Consider the following 21,183-nt stretch of genomic DNA (forward strand, 5'->3'; position numbering starts at 1 on the left):
TTCCTATCACCACCACTGTGAACAGTTCTGATTCTGTAAGTTTATCTAGAACAGAGCGTTTCACACCAAACCACTCTGAACTGCTCTGATTGCATTTAATTATATTAGTTGGCATTTCATTATGTAGAATTTTGTAAAACTAGTGGAATTTCCCCTTAAAACTGTCCTTGAAATGAAGGTTTTAAGGGAAAGGAAAAAGGACATTACGATGCGAGTGCCCACCAGTCAGTGAAGAGAGGAAAAATTTAACAAGGTTCGATGAATCAGACTAGAGAAAGAAAGCAATGACCATGCTTTAAACGAATTCTCCAACACTCCCTAACACAAACATGCACATGTAATCAAAAACACAGAAAAGGTTCTTGTATATGTAAACAGCAGATCAGCAGGGACGGAGAGACAGACGGGTGCAGTGAATGTGAAAGAGACTCATGCCTTCACAGGAATGTTAGTGATGAGGAGAGCCTAAAGAGGAAGGGCAGGAAAGAATCACGCTGTGATTTCTGTGTATAAACCGTCTGACTGATGGAATCTGTTAAACAGTGCAAGGAGAAAAACTAAGGAAGGTCAGAGGAGAATTACTGAGGTGTCATCATCACGCCGCTCCTCAGCTCCATCCTCAACCGTCTGCCACAGACCGCACTGCTTTGCTTCCTGCATCGAAAAATCATTTTCATTATGAGGTGGAGAAGCAGAACAGACAGTTGACTGATCACTGAGTTTATACACAGAAACTGAACCAGAATCATCTGTGATTTACAGAAATAACTGTGAACTCTGTCTGTGTGCAGGAAGAGCAGAACAGACACTGCACATCACCATCATCTCCACACAGCACAGCATCACTTTACACAGATAAATAAACACATCTGACAGACAGACAGACAGACAGACAGATAAATAAACACATCTGACAGACAGACAGACAGACAGACAGATAAATAAACACATCTGACAGACAGACAGACAGACAGGCAGGCACACAGATAGAGAGACAGACAGATAAATAAACACATCAGACAGATAGACAGACAGGCAGGCAGACAGACAGACAGGCAGAGAGACAGACAGATAAATAAACACATCAGACAGACAGACAGATAAATAAACACATCTGACAGACAGACAGACAGACAGACAGACAGATAAATAAACACATCTGACAGACAGACAGACAGACAGACAGACAGACAGACAGACAGATAAATAAACACATCTGACAGACAGACAGACAGACAGACAGATAAATAAACACATCTGACAGACAGACAGACAGACAGACAGATAAATAAACACATCTGACACACAGACAGACAGACAGGCAGGCACACAGATAGAGAGACAGACAGATAAATAAACACATCAGACAGATAGACAGACAGGCAGGCAGACAGACAGACAGGCAGAGAGACAGACAGATAAATAAACACATCAGACAGACAGACAGACAGACAGACAGATAAATAAACACATCAGACAGATAGACAGACAGGCAGGCAGACAGACAGACAGGCAGAGAGACAGACAGATAAATAAACACATCTGACAGACAGACAGACAGACAGACAGATAAATAAACACATCTGACAGACAGACAGACAGACAGACAGGCAGGCACACAGATAGAGAGACAGACAGATAAATAAACACATCAGACAGATAGACAGACAGGCAGGCAGACAGACAGACAGGCAGAGAGACAGACAGATAAATAAACACATCAGACAGACAGACAGATAAATAAACACATCTGACAGACAGACAGACAGACAGGCAGGCACACAGATAGAGAGACAGACAGATAAATAAACACATCAGACAGATAGACAGACAGGCAGGCAGACAGACAGGCAGGCAGGCAGACAGACAGACAGGCAGAGAGACAGACAGATAAATAAACACATCAGACAGACAGACAAGCAGGCAGACAGACAGACAGGCAGGCAGGCAGACACATAAATAAACATATCAGACAGACAGACAGACAGGCAGGCAGACAGACAGGCAGGCAGACAGACAGACAGGTAGACAGACAGGCAGACAGATAGACAGACAGAGAGACAGATAAATAAACACATCAGACAGACAGACAGGCAGACAGATAGACAGACAGACAGATAAACACATCAGACAGACAGACAGACAGACAGACAGACAGACAGACAGACAGATAAATAAACACATCAGACAGACAGACAGACAGATAAATAAACACATCAGACAGGCAGACAAACAGACAGACAGACAGGTAGACAGATAAATGTATAATCTGAGTGGATCTGATTAGATAATTAAAGTAAATGTAAAGCACACACTGACCTTGAACCCAGGTGGGGGGGTCAGGCCGAGGAACTCATACACGGAGTTTTCCTCCTTAGCGTTGAAGAACGTTTCATAATCCTGAAACACCAGAAATAAGTTTTTCATAAAAATCCTGCAATAAATATGCAGTTCTTCTCTCCTCAGCTGTGGTTCTGAACTGCTGTCCTGCAGATCTGCAGATACAAGCTCATCACACCTGATCCTCATCATCATCATCATCATCATCATCATCATCATCATCTTTCCCTATAAATTAAGATGCCGGTGTCTGTTTTTCACCAGAAAGACTAGAATATCCACATCTCCTGGGTTGAACACTGAATTATTGTGCCAGACTGCCAGTAAGTTGTGGTTGTGATGTCACAGGTGTTTGGTTGCATCTGATTGGTCTCATTTACAGGTAATTTGCCAGCTCCATGTTATAATTTCCACACTTCCATCTTAAATTGATAAAATACTCTACATTTAAAACTGCAGCTCTGACTGATCTGACAGCCCTGCAGTGAGGGCTCATACACTGACATCGACTTCCATACATCTTCTATTACTTGTTAGCTACATTAGCCTCGTAGCTCCAGAGATAAAAGTAAAAAGAAGCAAACTTCAGACACCAAACACATCCTGGCTGATCGGCTACATTTAGGGCTGAGGGGAGCTGAGAGAATATGATTTTTCAGTGAACTGTTCCTTTAGTGACAGATATAATGTTTACACTGGTTAGCCTTTACATTAAAACCATCTCTTACCAGCTCCACTGACCGTATAGCTGCTCTCTGTAGTTCTACAGTTACAGACTGTAGTCCATCTGTTTCTCTGATACTCTGTTACCCTGTTCTTCAGTGGTCAGGACCCCCATGGACCCTCACAGAGCAGGTACTGTTTGGGTGGTGGGTCATTCTCAGCACTGCAGTAACACTGACGTGTTGGTGGTGTGTTAGTGTGTGTTGTGCTGGTCTGAGTGGATTAGACACAGCAGTGCTGCTGGAGTTTTTAAACACCTCAGTGTTGCTGCTGGACTGAGAACAGTCCACCAACCAAAAACATCCAGCCAACAGCATCCAGTGACCACTGATGAAGGACTAGAGGATGACCAACACAAACTGTGCAGCAGCAGATGAGCTGTCGTCTCTGACTTTACATCTACAAGGTGGACCGACAAGGTAGGAGTGTCTAATAGAGTGGACAGTGAGTGGACACAGTGTTTAAAAACCCCAGCAGCACTGCTGTGTCTGATCCACTCAGACTAGCACAACACACACTAACACACCACCACCCCATCAGTGTTACTGCAGTGCTGAGAGTGACTCACCACCCAAACAGTACCTGCTCTGTGAGGGTCCATGGGGGTCCTGACCACTGAAGAACAGGGTAACAGAGTATCAGAGAAACAGATGGACTACAGTCTGTAACTGTAGAACTACAGAGTGAAACTATATGGTCAGTGGAGCTGATAAGATGGACCATGAGTGTAGATATAAGGAGGTGGTTTAATGTAAAGGCTGATCAGTGTAAATCTATAGCCTTACAGCCTGCACTGTCCGAGCCACTGACCCCACAGTAGTTCTCCTCGTTGAAGATCTGAGGAGGGAGCGGGATTCCGTTGGAGGGCTTCATGTCTCCAGGTACGTTCTCCCTCATCCACATACGGTTCTCTTCATTTGAGGCGATGTCCAGCTGCGCATACTCGATCTTCAGTGCTTCCAGGAATCCGAGCACATCCTGCTGCTTCTTTTTTATCTGTGTGAATGAATTAAACATTTCAGTTACTCAGTCAGGATCATAGCTGCCCATTGATATCTCTGCGCAGTGTATCAGCAATATAGGCCTCTGCCCTTAGCAGAAGGCTACAACATGCAACTGAGCACCCTAACCAATCACAGAGTCTGCATGCTGGGTGCTGTGAGTATCCTGACCAATCACAGCTCCAGGTGAGTTTCTGAGGGTGTTCTGATGAATCGGACATCCACGTCAATTATTCTGATCAGAAATAAAACGTGTCAATCTTTAATCATGTCCTTATTGATTCATTCATACGTCTTTGATCAGGGCTGGGTGATACGGCAAAACTGTCATATCACGATACTTCTTGAAACTGTAGACGATGCAAATAAATATATGCAGTGTTGCATCCACACTCTTAAAAAAAGATGGTTCTTCGAGGGTTCTTTAGTAAGGAAAACGGTTCCCCAAAATGACTACGAACACTCAAAGAATACTTTGCACGGTTAAACGTTAGAGCCTTTTTGAAAAAGGATCTATACAGCACCCAACAGGGTTCTTCTATTGTTACAGTGCCAAGCCTATAAGAATAGCAGAACCCTTTTGTGTGCTATATAGAACCCTTTTCAAAAAGGTTCTATACAGAACTATCTATAGCACATTCATGAACATTTTCCATAAAAGGTGAAGAACCCTTTCATGACACAAAGAACTCTTTAAACATGCAAAGGCTTCTTTGAGAACTATATAGAACTATGTAGAGTTCTATGCAGAACCATTTTCTTCACTACTAGAACCCTCTATTTGAGTTGGAAAGTGTTTTTTTTTTAAATACTGAATTTTTTGAGATCAAAAAGCTTATTATGACACATTGTGGTGTGATATACCACCATAACAGTAAATATTACCATATCTCATCATATTAGAAGTACAATGTTTATGCAAAACTGAAACTGAGCACGAATTTCCAGTTCGGTATGCAGGAATCAGTTTGAACGCACTTCTATTTTAAATTCATGTTAACAGTAAAGGTCAATTATATTAGATTAGGTGAAATTTCACCTCCGCATTTAACCCATCCGTGCAGTGACACACACACACACACACACTAGGGGGCAGTGAGCACACTTGCCCGGAGCGGTGGTCAGCCCTATCCACAGCGCCTGGAGACCAATTGGTGGTTAGGTGTCTTGCTCAAGGTTCTTGGTGTCTTGGTTCATTCATTATGAAATTTGCACACCGTGTAAAGCCCAACAGGTATTTTCAAATTATGCCACAAACTGAAAAATGCAATGTGTTGTTCCAACTACAGCGATATTCTCACAGCATTGAAGTTTGTTGAAAATCGGGATGCAGATAATTGCTTAAACGCCCAATAATATTAATAACTTTCACTTTTTTATAATTAAAGATTTAGATGTAAATATATAAATAAGTTTCGAAATGAACCATTTACTCTTCAGTATTTACAGTTCATACATAGAAAATAGGCTCATTTTCAAAGTATTGGGTCTGTGAGGAAGTCCGGAACGGCCTTGGGGAAGATGTCATTTTCTGGATTGTTCTCTTGAGATAACGAGTTAACTATCTTGTGATCTCAAGACAACAATGTTGTTTTCTTGAGATATGAGATAACTATATTGTGATCTCAAGATAACAACTTTGCTATCCTGAGATCACAGGATAATTAATGCATTATCTCAAAATAACAATCCCGAAAAAATTGCAGCAATAGCTCATAGCCTCTCCGGACTTCCATGGTTTTGTGATGTCACAAAAACAAACGCATTTACTTACATCCGCCCATTTAGCCTACAGCAGTTTAGCCCTGCCCACTCACACAGACCGTCTTTAAGACACAGTATTAAAAAAAACTGCCTCTTTAATCGAGTGATATGTGATGACGTTTGCATTATATTCTGAAAAATCAAGTATTTTATATCTGCATTTCAGTCACTGCACTTTTATTCATTTGTAGCCACACAAAAAATAAGCGCCTGAATTCTTTGCGATCCTGTTCCAGGTTCAGGGAAATGTTTACGTATTTCCATCAACAGATATATGACAAAATTTCATGCATGACCACCAGCCTGTATAGACCAGTGCATAAGTGGAAATAAAACATTTTAAAGATTAAAAATGAAAGAACATTCATTTTCAGTGCACATTTGCTAGTATCTAAATTGTGAATTTAGCATGGTTATCAGATTTCTTCCACTTTTTGCTGTGTGGTAAACATTTTTAGCCTATTTCTTCCTGTTGTTGTTAAATTAAATCACTTAAAATGATTTAAAGCTGTGACTGTTTGTGATTTTTTTTGACCACACAAGCACCACAGCTGTGATATACCAGTAGAATATTTTGCTACGCCTGTAAATAACAATCATATTCAATCCAGAATAATAATAAACTTCAAATCTATAAATGTGCCTTATGTAAATGTCAGTAATACAGGAGTTTCTACATCACTCCTATCAGAATACTACACTAAATACAGCCATTTGCTGTAGTTTACTACACATGTACTCATATATATGCAACTAAGACAGTATCACACTGTATTTTCATTACAGAGAGGTGCAGATTTTATTATAGGCATATTATTATACGGGACTATGAAAGTTAAACTGCTACAGCTCTTCTTAGTCAGGCCTGCACTTTTACATAACAATAAAGAGACTTTTTTAGATTTAATTTCAGTTAAACAGAACTTCATGCACTTTCCAGAACGTTCAGAGTGAGACGGTTGTCCAGGCTGATTGCTGTGCTGGTGCAGGATTGGAATGTGATCTGCAGAGATATATAAGGAAACTGGGGGAGGCCTGAGAGCTTCGCTGCTTAAAGTAGTTCAAAAATAAAGATTATGTTGATATACGGTGATCAGTCTCTGCTTAAAGAGCCTGGAAAAGTTCCCAACTGCACTTTGCATCCTAATTTTACATAACTAGGCAGAGTTAAAATGTTAGACAAAGCTAAAGGTGGCTTCTTGTGCGACTTGTACCATTCCACCTTAAATGGTGCAGCATGTAACTGCTGCACCATTTAAGGTGGAACAGGGAAAATTCAATTTAGCCTATTTTGAGACTGCAAAAAAGAGCTTACACACAAAACACTCGTGTGCTTACCGCTGTGGACCCCGAAGAAGATGCCAGAAAAACTTTGATGACCATGGTTAATGTGGAAATGGAAGTAGGTGAAGGCTGTACAGAGACTGGAGCACACAGAGGGCACTGGCTGTGTGGAAGCTAGGGCTATTTTTGTCCACAGCTCGGTCACAGGGAGCTTTAGGCGGGGGTCTTGCTGTGAGGGTCCCTTGGCTGAGTGATTGGCAACTTCAGCTGTCTGTTTCTGAGTGCACTAAGTTAAACTGCAGTAGTTGTTTGGTTAGGGACAGAAATAGAGGCCTGCCACCACCCAGGCTGGAAAAAAACAGTATTTTGCGGTGTATTTGTAGGCCAGGCATGTCTTTATGGTCACATTCCCTCGAATCATGTCTCACAATCCACTTAATCATATGTACAATCTATTAAACTCTATTTATGTATTACTTTTTGCATTTGAACACTTCACTTAATTGTTCTGGTGCGGCGCAAATGTGCAGAACTAACGCCCTCTGCTGGCCATGTCTAGACTGCTTACAATCCAGTTCTTCATTTTTGTTTGTTTCTGTCAACATGCAAAAGGTTCTTTGAGTGTTCATGGCTTTATATAGAACATTTGCCTTTACTAAAGAACCCTTGAGGACCCTTTTATTTTAAAGAGACAATACTAGGGGCTAAATACTACATAAAACACATTACTTAAGAATCTCTTTATGACATTCAGTTGTTTATTTATATTATTAAAGCGTCGGTCTTTTCTAAAATTAGCAAAGCATCTATATAAGGTTGATGTAGGTCGCCACAGAAGCAGACTATTTTTTACATTTGTGCGGTTTTGAAGGAATTCCTCCATAAGGAAATTTTAAAAACAGATTTTTAAAAATCATTTAAAGCTGGAAAATTTTTTTGTGACCACACAAACACAGCGGCAGCTACAACAATTAAACTGTTGAATATTTCGTTGAGCAATGTAACTGTAAGCGTTAATATACGAACAACAAATAAAACTACAAATCCCAGTGCTTGGTGCCTGCGCCGCTATAAGGGACGTGCAGATTTTGTAGTCCGTATGCGCCAGCACTCGTAAAAAGCTCTATTTCTTCTTTTTTGCTGTCAAATGTACATTTATAAAAGTGTCAGAGTTTCAAATAAAGCTGATAATGGGGGCGAGATGGTGCGAAATTTTGAATAATCTGCATAAACTCCAGCTCAATGTTAGCCTGCGTTTTGAACGCAAACAGCAGGGGGTTCTCGTTCCCATGGAGACCAAGGAGCCTTAAGCTAGGCTAAGTCAAGCTAAGATTTTGTTAAAAATCTGCCGCCACCTCGACGATAGTTTCAACTGGAACCGCGTGAGCAGCACAGTAGAAGGAAATGCTTTAGAAAAATCCATCCATCCATTTTCTAAGCCGCTTCTCCGTCAGGGTCGCGGGGGGGTGCTGGAGCCTATCCCAGCAGTCTTCGGGCGGAAGGCAGGACACACCGCTGGACTACAGTTCATCGCATACGCTTTAGAAAAGTGATATTCTTAATCTTTTCTAAATAATTTAACAATCAACGCAATCTTCCAGTCAGGGGCTGGAAGATGTCTGTGCTGGTTAATAGCTGCCTTAAATAGTATATTTTAATATATTTTTTAAATTAATGGAATATATATCTTCTACTAAAATATTACGTACTGCTTGTAGTTGAACCAGTAGATCATTTGTTACTACAGATTCTGGTTGCTGCCCATATAATAATATAAACAGGCCTAACAATAGTAATTTACCCAGGTGTGGTTCAGTGTAGTTTCCTGAGGTGTAGTCCAGTGTCATTTACTCAACTGCAGTCCAGTGTAATTTACTCAACTGTAGTCCAGTGTCATTTACTCAACTGCAGTCCAGTGTCATTTACTCAACTGCAGTCCAGTGTCATTTACTCAACTGTAGTCCAGTGTCATTTACTCAACTGTAGTCCAGTGTCATTTACTCAACTGCAGTCCAGTGTCATTTACTCAACTGCAGTCCAGTGTCATTTATTCAGGTGTGCTTCAGTGTAATTTACTCAACTGTAGTTCAGTGTAATTTACTCAACTGTAGTCCAGTGTCATTTACTCAACTGTAGTCCAGTGTCATTTATTCAGGTGTGCTTCAGTGTAATTTACTCAACTGTAGTCCAGTGTCATTTACTCAACTGCAGTCCAGTGTCATTTACTCAACTGCAGTCCAGTGTCATTTACTCAACTGCAGTCCAGTGTCATTTATTCAGGTGTGCTTCAGTGTAATTTACTCAACTGTAGTCCAGTGTCATTTATTCAGGTGTGCTTCAGTGTAATTTACTCAACTGTAGTCCAGTGTCATTTACTCAACTGCAGTCCAGTGTCATTTACTCAACTGCAGTCCAGTGTCATTTACTCAACTGCAGTCCAGTGTCATTTACTCAACTGTAGTCCAGTGTCATTTACTCAACTGCAGTCCAGTGTCATTTACTCAACTGCAGTCCAGTGTCATTTACTCAACTGCAGTCCAGTGTCATTTACTCAACTGCAGTCCAGTGTCATTTACTCAACTGCAGTCCAGTGTCATTTACTCAACTGTAGTCCAGTGTCATTTACTCAACTGCAGTCCAGTGTAATTTACTCAACTGTAGTCCAGTGTCATTTATTCAGGTGTGCTTCAGTGTCATTTACTCAACTGTAGTCCAGTGTCATTTACTCAACTGCAGTCCAGTGTCATTTACTCAACTGCAGTCCAGTGTCATTTACTCAACTGTAGTCCAGTGTAATTTACTCAACTGCAGTCCAGTGTCATTTATTCAGGTGTGCTTCAGTGTAATGTACCATTGCTCCACTACAGAGGATCTTCTATCAGCTCTTAGTGAATGAAAACATTTTGAATGTAGTTAATATCTAATATTTCTCATTAAGAGGTTGATGTAAGAATATTATAATATGGTTTAGCCAGATTTTATACTGTTTTACTTGTTTTAAATAACTGTATCTGTAAAAAGTGTCTTACTCCATTCACAGATTTTACAGAAATAACGCAGGTAGTTTCGTCTTTGTCTCTGAGAGTTGCAGCGGGTGATCTGGGAAATGCCTGTGAGACATGGTATCCGGAAAGAGGAGCCACACAGTGCTTGCAGTAGTGAAGATGAAGAACAGGAACACTGTGGTCAGGATGAAGAGCTTACGCTCCACAGTCCTTCAGATGAATCGAGCTCTTCCAGAACAGGGCTCAGGTACAGCTCCAGTACGAGGAGAAAGAAAAGCTCTGACAGATCCTGTTCTTCACCATCATCTAAAGAGAAGGACAAGTCTAGTGCTGCGCTGCGGCTGTCGAGCCCATCAGCCACCTGCAAGAAGCTGATTCAGAAAAGGCCCAAAGGTATTTCAAACTTTTGGAATGAATGTTTGTGGTATATTTTGGGGGCTGAAACAGTTTTACGGGAAAGTGTTTATTTATCTGGGCCAAACTGACCTGAGTAGAACAGAATTAGAACCAGGAACATTTTTTCATGACATAAAATAACAATTTCTAATTAGAATCTAAATCATATCAAACCAATTTTACATATTGCAAATATATGCAGTAAATGTAGCAATATAATCACAATAGTAGCATTTCATCCATATTTGTCCATTTATTTTTCACATATTCACATTAATCTTTAATTAATCGTTAATTTTTTGCTTTGTAGGTCACAATAGATCTGGTCATTTCTATCAGTGGAACAGAACTCGCAGGGTCCCACGCCTGCCCCCTATCAGGCTGCACCCTCTGGACTTCCCCCGGCAGTGCATCGCATCAGCGCAGCAGCAGCACATCAAGCAGCTGAGCAGCCAGGTGAGGGATCTGCAGCAGCAGTTGAGCACCGCCTCACAGGAGAACCGGCTGCTGCGTCACTTGCACAGCCGCCACACAGTGGCACTGCAGCGCGTTCAGGACATGCAGGCCAGCCTGCCTCAGATGCTTCTCCAGCACAGCGGAGAAGTGCGTGCCCTGCAGGAGCTCCTGCGTAGCGCCAGGACCCGGAACAGCACCCTGTCCCACAGGCTGAGAGGCACAGAGGCGGAGCTCCTGAACACCTGTGATGCTCTACGGAGGCTGCAGCAGCTCAGCCAGGACCAGAGCCTGGAGGAACGAGAGACACTGACACAGCGTCTTAGCACCCTCTCCACCAGCCTGCAGATACAAAACCACAGGATACAGGTCAGAATAGATGACTTTACGGTAGTGGTGATGGGAACCAGGCGTCGCCATGACTACAACACAAATATAGACATTTTACTTACCATCCAGAACCACCAGTGAACCTACACGAGTCTTCTGAGCTTATATGGAATGTTGATGATGGAACATAGTGGAAAATCTGGAATAATAAGTTTTCTTTGGGGACTATTTTGCCTCACAGTGCCCTGCATATTATGTAACCCTCCACCATGAATGGATTTAAAGGCCAAAACTCAAAACTATCATAAAACAGTGTCTCAGTCATCAGGCAGTGAATTCATAACCATTTCATGTAGGAACTTTCTGTGAAGGAGCTTTTAGAGGTGGATGTCTGGTTCCTATCACCACCACTGTGAACAATTCTGACTCGGTAAGTTTCTCTAGAACCGAGCGTTTCACACCAAACCACTCTGAACGACTTTGGGCTTATTTTGGAAAATTGGTGAACTTTCCCATTAATTATTAGACACTACCAATTTTAAAGGTTCACTTGTGCACCTTTCACATGTGGAGACATAATAAGATTAATATCTAAGAGCTTAAGTTCTAGACGTCTTTAAGAATAGCTCTCTTTTAGAATCATTTTTAAGAAAAAAACTGTGAAGAATGACGGTTTAAGTCTAAAGTTAAGAGGAAACTCACATTTAAGATGGTTTTATTTCTTAAGACAGTTGTTATTTAGTAATGCACCTTCCTCATGCCCTCCTCATCCTTTATGCATTAAAGCACACTGTTGTACTAATTGGTCTTTTCTTGATGTCAGGATTTGGAAAAGTACCTCACGCTGAGTAATGCATCGTTTAATCGTCAGCTGAGTGCTGAAAGGCGGAAGACTGCGGAAGCTCGAGAGCTGGCCAGACATCTGGAGGAGGAGATAAAAAGGCTAACACAAAAACTCAAGGTACAAGTTTTGTTGAGTATTTACTCAGCTTGATGTCAGGATTTAAAGCAGCCTAAAACTAGAGCTTGTGCAGGTTTGTATCCCTCAATCTCATCAGTTTTACAGAATCCACAATTTCATTTTCATTTATCGCTGTCCTCTCACTACAATTCCCAGCATGCATCACTGCTCAGACACGTCATTTAGTAAGATGACTCGATTTCTAGGGACACTTCCAATTCAGCAGTCTATATATCATTGAAATATCCAATGTTTTATCTATGAAATTAAAATCAGAATCAGGCTTTATTGGCCAGGTTTGCTTACACATACAGTGGGGCAAAAAAGGGGGACAGACATGACGAGATAAACACTAAACAGGATGCAATGGTACAAACACGACGAGCAAACAATAGAGATCAATACAATCAAACAACGACCAGCAAACACGAGGGACAAACGCAGGGCTTAAATACACATGGAAAATGAGAGACAGGTGGAAAACAGGTGGAGACAATCAGGGGCGGAGTTACAAAACAAGGGGCAGGACTCTGGATACCAAAACAAAGAAGCACGTGGCCTATACCAAAACACAAACACCTACAGGACTGGGAGGGGCCAATCGTGACATGTGCAAGTTCTCCTACTTAGAAAGATGAGAGAGGTCTGTAATTTTCATCATAGGTACACGTCAACTATGAGAGACAAAATGAGAAAAAAAATCCAGGAAATCACATTGTAGGATTTTTAAAGAATTTATTTGTAAATTATGGTGGAAAATAATTATTTGGTCACCCACAAACAAGCAAGATTTCTGGCTCTCACAGACCTGTAACTTCTTCTTTAAGAAGCTCTTCTGTCCTCCACTCGTTACCTGTATTAATGGCACCTGTTTGACCTCGTTATCTGTATAAAAGACACCTGTCCACAGCCTCAAACAGTCAGACTCAACCATGGCCAAGACCAAAGAGCTGTCGAAGGACACCAAGAAGAAAATTGTAGCCCTGCACCAGGCTGAGAAGAGTCAATCTACAATAGGCAAACAGGTTGGTGTGAATAAATCAACTGTGGGAGCAATTGTAAGAAAATGGAAAACTTATAAGACCATTGATCTCCCTCAATCTAGGGGCCCATGCAAGATCTCAGCCCGTGGGGTCAAAATGATCATGAGAACAGTGAGCAGAAATCCCAGAACTACACGGAGGGACCTGATGAATGACCTGCAGAGAGCTGGGACCAAAGTAACAAAGGCTACCCTCAGTAACACACGACGCCAAGAGGGACTCAAATCCTGCAGTGCCAGGCGTGTCCCCTGCTTAAGCCAGTACACGTCCAGGCCCGTCTGAAGTTTGCCAGAGAGCATACGGATGATCCAGAAGAGGATCGGGAGAATATCATGTGGTCAGATGAAACCAAAATAGAACTTTTTGGTAAAAACTCAACTCATTGTATTTGGAGGAAGAAGAATGATGAGTTGCATCCCAAGAACACCAAACCTGCTGTGAAGCATGGGGGTGGAAACATCAGGTTTTGGAGCTGTTTTTCTGCAAAGGGGACAGGACGACTGATCGGTGTTGAGGGAAGAATGAACGGGACCATTTATTGTGAGATTTTAAGCCAAAACCTTCTTCCATCAGTGAGAACATTGAAGATGGACGTGGCTGGGTCTTCCAGCATGACAATGATGCCAAACACACCCCTCGGGCAATGAAGGAGTGGCTCCGTAAAAGCATTTCAAGGTCCTGGAGTGGCCTATCCAGTCTCCAGACCTCAACCCCATAGAAAATTTGTGGAGGGAGTTGAAGGTCCGTGTTGCCCAGCAACAGCCCCAAAACATCACTGCTCTAGAGGAGATCTGCAGGAGGAACGGGCCAAAATACCAGCTACAGTGTACAAACCTGGTGAAGACAAACGTTTGACCTCTGTCATTGCCAACAAAGGTTATGTTACAAAGTATTGAGTTGAACTTTTGTTACTGACCAAATAATTATTTTCCCTCCATAATTTACAAATAAATTCTTTAAAAATCCTACAATGTGATTTCCTTGGATCTTTCTTTTTGCCCCACTGTACAAGGAATTTGGTTTTGGTTACAGGAGCTCACAGAGCACAGTATCAGACAGACGTACGTCAGGTTATATGGCAGGTAAGTGGGGTAATATGGCAGGTACATGGGGTAATATGGCAGGTAAGTGGGGTAATATGGCAGGTATGTGGGGTAATATGGCAGGTAAGTGGGGTAATAAGGCAGGTAAGTGGGGTAATATGGCAGGTAAGTGGGGTAATATGGCAAGTATGTAGAGTAATATGGCAGGTAAGTGGGGTAATAAGGCAGGTAAGTGGGGTAATAAGGCAGGTATGTGGAGTAATATGGCAGGTAAGTGGGGTAATATGGCAGGTATGTGGGGTAATATGGCAGGTAAGTGGGGTAATCAGGCAGGTAAGTGGGGTAATAAGGCAGGTAAGTGGGGTAATAAGGCAGGTAAGTGGGGTAATAAGGCAGATAAGTGGGGTAATAAGGCAGGTAAGTGGGGTAATATGGCAGATAAGAGGGGTAATATGGCAGATAAGAGGGGTAATATGGCAGGTAAGTGGGGTAATATGGCAGGTATGTGGAGTAATATGGCAGGTAAGTGGGGTAATATGGCAGATAAGAGGGGTAATATGGCAGATAAGAGGGGTAATATGGCAGGTAAGTGGGGTAATAGGCTGTACAAGGAGAGTTGGCATGTTTATAACAGAAGCAGGAATGATGAAATTTTTATTTTGGCTGGAGTGTCACTTTAAAGGAATACTCCAGGTTTCTACACCTGATCTCTGTCTGTTGCATCTGCATCTGTGGAATATGACTGATTATCACAGACAATAATTTTAAAATATACTGAACGTAGTATAAGAACAGATTACCTGTAGACTCTAAATACACTTACAATAGAAGAAACGGTCAGCAGCTGCCCACTGAGTCCCCCTATAAACGTGCTTTGAGTTTACAGGTTCTCTGTCTGTGCTAATCGACTGTAGCGCTGCAGACTCATTCCTGTAACCAAACGCAGCTTTTGGATATACAGTCATTATTTTAAGGCCCTTCAGAACTTTATTATATCTATTGTTGATTAATAAGACTGTATTTATTATTCAATACAGGGACGAGAGAAAGAACTGGAGATTCGCAATATCTACTCGCTCAGATTCCTGAAAGGCCGAAAGGGAGGTAAATATGTTCTTTCCCAACATTAGACATTTAGTAACGAGAAGCAGAGAGCGGGACAATCACACTGACCCTGCAATGCAAATTACACAGTCCTGTGTGAAAGTTTGTGCACCCCTGGTCAAATGGCAGGTTGTGTTGACTGTGTAGGTGGAAAAACACAAAAGGTCAAACACATCCTCTACAGCACGATCCTGCACTCTATACAACAGTCAGCTGATGTATACGACAAGCCGATTGGCTGAGAAGTGTTCTCACCGTGATGTCATTTCATTTTTCACAAATGCTGCATCACTCCACTGAGACGCTGTTGCTAAGCAACGACTCTGACAGCTGTAGGAGACGCTCAAGCCATTTGAACGTTTTTACTTCTTACTTTGCCACAAACAGAAAACGGACACTTTTGAGATCACATTTGACCGACAGCCGATCTGGTCAGACTCTGAAGATGAGACGACACTAAATTCCCAAACTGTCGTCGCCACTGAGCAGCTTTTCCATCGGCAGCTGTGACAGAAGAACAGCTGAACAACCTGAAATCAGCCAGAAATGAACCCAACACCATTCGCCAAACTAAACTGGCTGTAAGAAGCTTCACAGACCGGCTGGAACAAAACAACATTAATACTGATCTGGCAAAAACTGACCAGCTGAACTTGATATGGGGTCAGTTTTATGGCTCAGTCTGATTTGGTCCGACTCTGAAGATCAGACACGTCTGGCGAATGGTGTTGGGTTCATTTCTGGCTGATTCCAGGTTGTTCAGCTGATCTTCTGTCTCAGCTGCCGACTGAAAAGCTGCTCAGTGGAGACGACAGTTTGGGAATTTAGTGTAAGGAGCTGGAGAACGAACTGCCGGCTGAGCAGCGAGTGGGCGGAGCTCGTTACTCTGACGTAGCAACGAGCTGCTCGTTAAGGAGCTTTAATTAGGAGGAAGGAGCTGAACATTAAAACATATTAAACGCCGCGCAGTAGAACACTTGAGGAGTGTGTTGTTGCCAAAAACATCACGGCTGTGATGATCTACGGCCACCAGATCACAGCTGTGATGTTATTTTGTGAAAACACGCTCCCTCTCGGGTTCTACTGATTAATTAAAAAATTTGAAGTAAGCTCGGCAACGTATTACAACTTACTACCCTGCGTATTTTGAGTTAACTTGAATTAGTTTGTTGAACATCAAATAAAAATGAAAACAACAGAATGTGAGATACAGATTGTTTATTGAATTTAACAGTATTTTTTATGTTTTATATTTTTTTTCATGTAAATAAATAGAATATGTGCACTAAGTAATAGCCTAATTTTTTTCATGTGCTTTTTAGGAACAAAAGAAAGCAAATCAGTTCAAACATTCTCTGTATCTCCTTCACCTGCTGAAGCTCCCACTCGTCCACTGCAGATAGAGTACCTGCCTGAAGAGCATTCACCAGCAGAACCTCAGAACCAGCTGAGGAACTATTGGGTGAAGTTTATGTTACGCAGCACGTAGTCATGGACAGTGGGGGGTGTTATGAGAGAGGTATAATGGGGATGTGTATAATGGAGGGTTGTATAATATGGGGTATGATAAGGGAGTATATATTTTGGAGGGGGGGTTTAATGGGAGAGTGTACAATGAGGGATTGTATAATGTCAGTGGGGTGCAGTGAGGGGTATTATTGAGGTGTGTATAGGGTACGATGGGGAGGATAAAATGGAGGGATGTGTAATGGGTGTGTGTATAATAGTGAGTTGTGTAATGGGGGTGTAAAATGGAGTGGTGTATAGCAGGGGGTGTATAAGAGGGGTGTGTGTAACAGGGAGTTGTATAATGGCAGGAGTGTGTATAATGGTGGGGTATGATCAGGGAATGTGTAATGGGGGATGTTTAATGGGGGGTGTATAACTGGGGGGTGTATAACAAAGTGGGTATAATGGGGGATGTTTAATGGGGGGTGTATAACAGGGGGGTGTATAATGGAGTGGGTATAATGGGGGATGTTTAATGGGGGGTGTATAACAGGGGGGTGTATAATGGAGTGGGTATAATGGGGAATGTTTAATGGGGGGTGTATAACAGGGGGGTGTATAATGGAGTGGGTATAATGGGGAATGTTTAATGGGGGGTGTATAACAGGGGGGTGTATAATGGAGTGGGTATAATGGGGGATGTTTAATGGGGGGTGTATAACTGGGGGGTGTATAACAAAGTGGGTATAATGGGGGATGTTTAATGGGGGGTGTATAACAGGGGGGTGTATAACAAAGTGGGTATAATGGGGGATGTTTAATAGGGGGTGTATAACGGGGGTGTATAATGGAGTGGGTATAATGGGGGATGTTTAATGGGGGGTGTATAACAGGGGGGTGTATAATGGAGTGGGTATAATGGGGGATGTTTAATGGGGGGTGTATAACAGGGGGGTGTATAATGGAGTGGGTATAATGGGGGATGTTTAATGGGGGGTGTATAACTGGGGGGTGTATAACAAAGTGGGTATAATGGGGGATGTTTAATGGGGGGTGTATAACAGGGCGGTGTATAATGGAGTGGGTATAATGGGGGATGTTTAATGGGGGGTGTATAACAGGGGGGTGTATAATGGAGTGGGTATAATGGGGAATGTTTAATGGGGGGTGTATAACAGGGGGGTGTATAATGGAGTGGGTATAATGGGGGATGTTTAAATGGGGGGTGTATAACAGGGGGGTGTATAATGGAGTGGGTATAATGGGGGATGTTTAAATGGGGGTGTATAACAGGGGGGTGTATAATGGAGTGGGTATAATGGGGGATGTTTAAATGGGGGGTGTATAACAGGGGGGTGTATAATGGAGTGGGTATAATGGGGAATGTTTAATGGGGGGTGTATAACAGGGGGGTGTATAATGGAGTGGGTATAATGGGGGATGTTTAATGGGGGGTGTATAACAGGGGGGTGTATAATGGAGTGGGTATAATGGGGGATGTTTAATCGGGGGTGTATAACAGGGGGGTGTATAATGGAGTGGGTATAATGGGGGAGGGTGAGTGTTTGTTTACTGTAGTTGTTTCTGTAGGAATTCTATGCTGGTGAGTGTGCAGACAGTTTTAGGAGAGAAGAAAAAGAAGAAGAGATGGAGAATGAAGGAGAGGAAACAACTGGGACAGACACACTGCAGACAGACTGCAGACAGCACAGCTCTGACCACTCAGACTGTGATGGTCATGGTAAATCTCACAGTGAGTCAGCGCATCATGAAATCTCACATTTCACCACAATTTGATTAGAATGTTTTGGATATTATTTTACTTTTAGAAATGCACTGAATGCACTGATGTGACTGGCCAAAGGACACCGCAAAAATGGGATATATTAGCAAGTGAAATCATCTTAAATCTTCAAAATATATCTCACAATTCTCATTATGAGTTGTAAGAATGTTCTAAGATGAATTATTAATAATTTTTACTATTTACTTGTTTTATGTTTTATCTAGTTAACACTTTATTTATCAAAAAAAGTAAAATTAGTTTCCAATGGAATAATTTCAGTTTCCACTAGATAAAATTAGTTAAAATGTGATTAAAATAGTCTAGAAACAAGTTTAATAATCTTATATTCTTACAGCAATCTTATAATGAGGAATATTACATATTTTGACTTAGTTTGTGATTTCACTGACCAAGACTTCAAATTTTTAATTTAATGGAATATAGACACTAAAAACAACCACAAACAATTTTTCTTTTATTTTATTTAGAAGTAGCCTGAATTTGATTGAATACAGCCATAAGTGATTATAATTGTTTTTTTTAACACTGCAAGTCATATAAATGCTCTTGTGGCATCATGTTAGTGTAAGTGATGGTCTCTTTATATTGATGAATGGAGTAGAGGGGCTGAAAACCTACACAGTGCAGCTAGAAGGCAAGTGTTTCCAATAAAGTGGCCAATTCAGCACTTGAACTGGATTTTCAGTAATAAGATGTATTGATTCTGAGTGTTGTTTCTTCTTAGAGGATGGAAGCGATGGTGGAACTGATGGACCCAAGCTGGAGATTAACACAGAGCAGGAGGAGGTGACCGCTACACCCTCTCAGAGCTCACCTTCGCCTTCGGAGCAGCTCGGCTCAGCAGATCAGAGCATCCAGAGGTCAGTTGTTACGCCATCACCTTCAACAAACAAGTCCCCCAAGAAAATCAGACGCCACTACGTATTTAAAGAGACCACCCTGAATCTGCACTGCGGCAAACCAGCTTATGAACACAGACACCACAAAGCTAAGAGCTCATATGCTCTTCTGGACACCGGCGCTTATGAGCCTTCATTCACTCCACCAGCACCAAACAACACCAGCCTGGAGAAGGAGCTGTTTGAGGTCCACGTGGTGGAGGAGAAGCCCGATGTTAATGGAGACATTGGTCCAAAAAGCTCAGAGCAGAACTGAACAGCCTTTCATCATCTCCAAAGCAAGCTAAGACATCCCTCAGAAGAAATGCTTTCCATTTATACTGACCAGTTCTTTTAGCAGTGCACAAACTGACCCCTCTTTGCGATGAATTATACAAAATATACATAATAAACTATAACTGCTTTATAAACATCATGTTTGAGCCACTTCCAATGTTAAACTACTCAGATATTTTCATGTGGCAACCTAAAGGGGAATTCCACAGAGACATCTACACTAGCAGTAGATAAAAGGTTTGGAAACCTGCTTGAAGAGTTTTCTTTCCATTTTTTGCTGTTTTAAACAGTCAGAAAGCAGCAGTGATGCTGTAATAGATGTAAATGAATGTATGCAGAGCTTCTGCTATGAGTTTCAAGTCGGTGACTTTGCTGTTTTTTAGTAAATGTAGGCAACACATGAAGAGTATTCTGTGCTAATTGACCACGCGCTACAGACTAGGTCTACAAAGTAGAATGAAGGCATCAAACTATGAAATAACATACAGGGAATTAAACAGAGACCAAAAAGAGGTTCTACTGTAGGTCCTTCAGTGCCTGTGAATGTAAATGAATGTAAAAATCAGTAAATGTAACAGTAATGAATACAGGTGACGCTGCATTTGAAGAGTTCTCTGTAATGTTAATGCGCATAGATTTAGTTCCGTTTCATAAATGTTTATGTATCCGCATCAGCAAAAATGAACAACCCCATTTCCTTAAAAGTTGGGATGCTGCAAAATGTAAATAAATTAAAATGCAACAATATACAAATCAAATAAAGTAAATTATATATATATATATATATATATATATATATATATATATATATATATATATATATATATATATATATATAAATAATGGCCATTATGTTTCTCATTCTTAGTTGAAATCATAAGATTTCAACTGCTCAACAGTTCTCAACAGGGTCTCCTTTGACATATTTTTTGTTTCATTATGCAGGAAATTTTATCAGTGGTGACCGGTCTGGACTGCAGGCAGGTCAGTTTAGCACACAGACTCTTTTAATGTGGAGCAGTGCTGCTGTAATACATGCAGAATGTGGTTTGACATCGTCTCGCTGAAATAATCAAGGCCTTCCCTGAAAAAGACGTCGTCTGGACGGCAGCAGATGTTGATAAAACATGTTTATATCATTCAGCTTTAATGGCACCTTCACAGATGAGCACGTCACCCAGGCCATGAGCACTAATGCCCCCTAAACCATCATGAGTACTGGCTTGTGAACTGTGCTCTGATAACAAGCTGAGTGGTCTTTAGACTCAGTGTCCATGATTTTCAAAAATTATTTCAAATGTTGAT

General features: G+C 41.5%; 2 protein-coding genes across 19 annotated transcripts in view; one reads left to right on the forward strand and one right to left on the reverse strand.

The window, feature by feature from the left end:
• sh3bgr (SH3 domain binding glutamate-rich protein) overlaps window positions 1–7,339 on the reverse strand; it is a 33,911-nt gene extending 26,572 nt beyond the window's left edge. For 3 of the 15 annotated variants that reach the window (XM_017681585.2, XM_017681584.2, XM_017681586.2), the window contains exons 1-4: window positions 7,167–7,333; window positions 3,874–4,059; window positions 2,320–2,400; window positions 583–654 (exon numbers count right to left, since the gene is read on the reverse strand). In XM_017681585.2, the coding sequence (XP_017537074.1) occupies window positions 583–654; window positions 2,320–2,400; window positions 3,874–4,059; window positions 7,167–7,211 (384 nt within the window). In that variant the 5' untranslated portion in view covers window positions 7,212–7,333. Of the gene's footprint in view, window positions 1–582; window positions 655–2,319; window positions 2,401–3,873; window positions 4,060–7,166 lie in introns of all 15 variants that reach the window. The other 12 variants (XM_017681582.2, XM_017681579.2, XM_017681583.2 and 9 more) reach the window with 9 other exon arrangements.
• A 946-nt stretch (window positions 7,340–8,285) lies between these two features.
• Window positions 8,286–20,622, forward strand: LOC108410481 (lebercilin-like protein). 4 transcript variants are annotated; one of them, XM_017681569.2, is made up of 8 exons: window positions 8,286–8,661; window positions 10,153–10,510; window positions 10,824–11,335; window positions 12,120–12,257; window positions 15,381–15,447; window positions 16,770–16,909; window positions 18,487–18,649; window positions 19,428–20,622. In XM_017681569.2, exons 2-8 carry the CDS (start codon window positions 10,219–10,221, stop codon window positions 19,856–19,858), a joined length of 1,743 nt encoding a protein of 580 aa, XP_017537058.1. In that variant the 5' UTR covers window positions 8,286–8,661; window positions 10,153–10,218; the 3' UTR covers window positions 19,859–20,622. The 4 variants fall into 4 exon arrangements, with proteins under 4 accessions (XP_017537058.1, XP_037386998.1, XP_017537059.1 ...); XM_037531101.1 differs by having other exon boundaries at window positions 10,198–10,510; XM_017681570.2 differs by having other exon boundaries at window positions 10,204–10,510.
• Window positions 20,623–21,183: the final 561 nt, after the last annotated feature.

The sequence above is a fragment of the Pygocentrus nattereri genome, chromosome 19 (assembly GCF_015220715.1).
Source record: "Pygocentrus nattereri isolate fPygNat1 chromosome 19, fPygNat1.pri, whole genome shotgun sequence".
Lineage (NCBI taxonomy): Eukaryota > Metazoa > Chordata > Actinopteri > Characiformes > Serrasalmidae > Pygocentrus > Pygocentrus nattereri.

Excerpts from the sequence above, each read along its gene's own strand:
- LOC108410481 (XM_017681569.2), top strand. The coding sequence starts at position 10,219 with ATGCCTGTGAGACATGGTATCCGGAAAGAGGAGCCACACAGTGCTTGC. Across the intron at positions 15,448-16,769 it reads CCTGAAAGGCCGAAAGGGAG|GAACAAAAGAAAGCAAATCA; the intron begins GTAAATATGTTC and ends TGTGCTTTTTAG. Across the intron at positions 18,650-19,427 it reads TGGTCATGGTAAATCTCACA|AGGATGGAAGCGATGGTGGA; the intron begins GTGAGTCAGCGC and ends GTTTCTTCTTAG.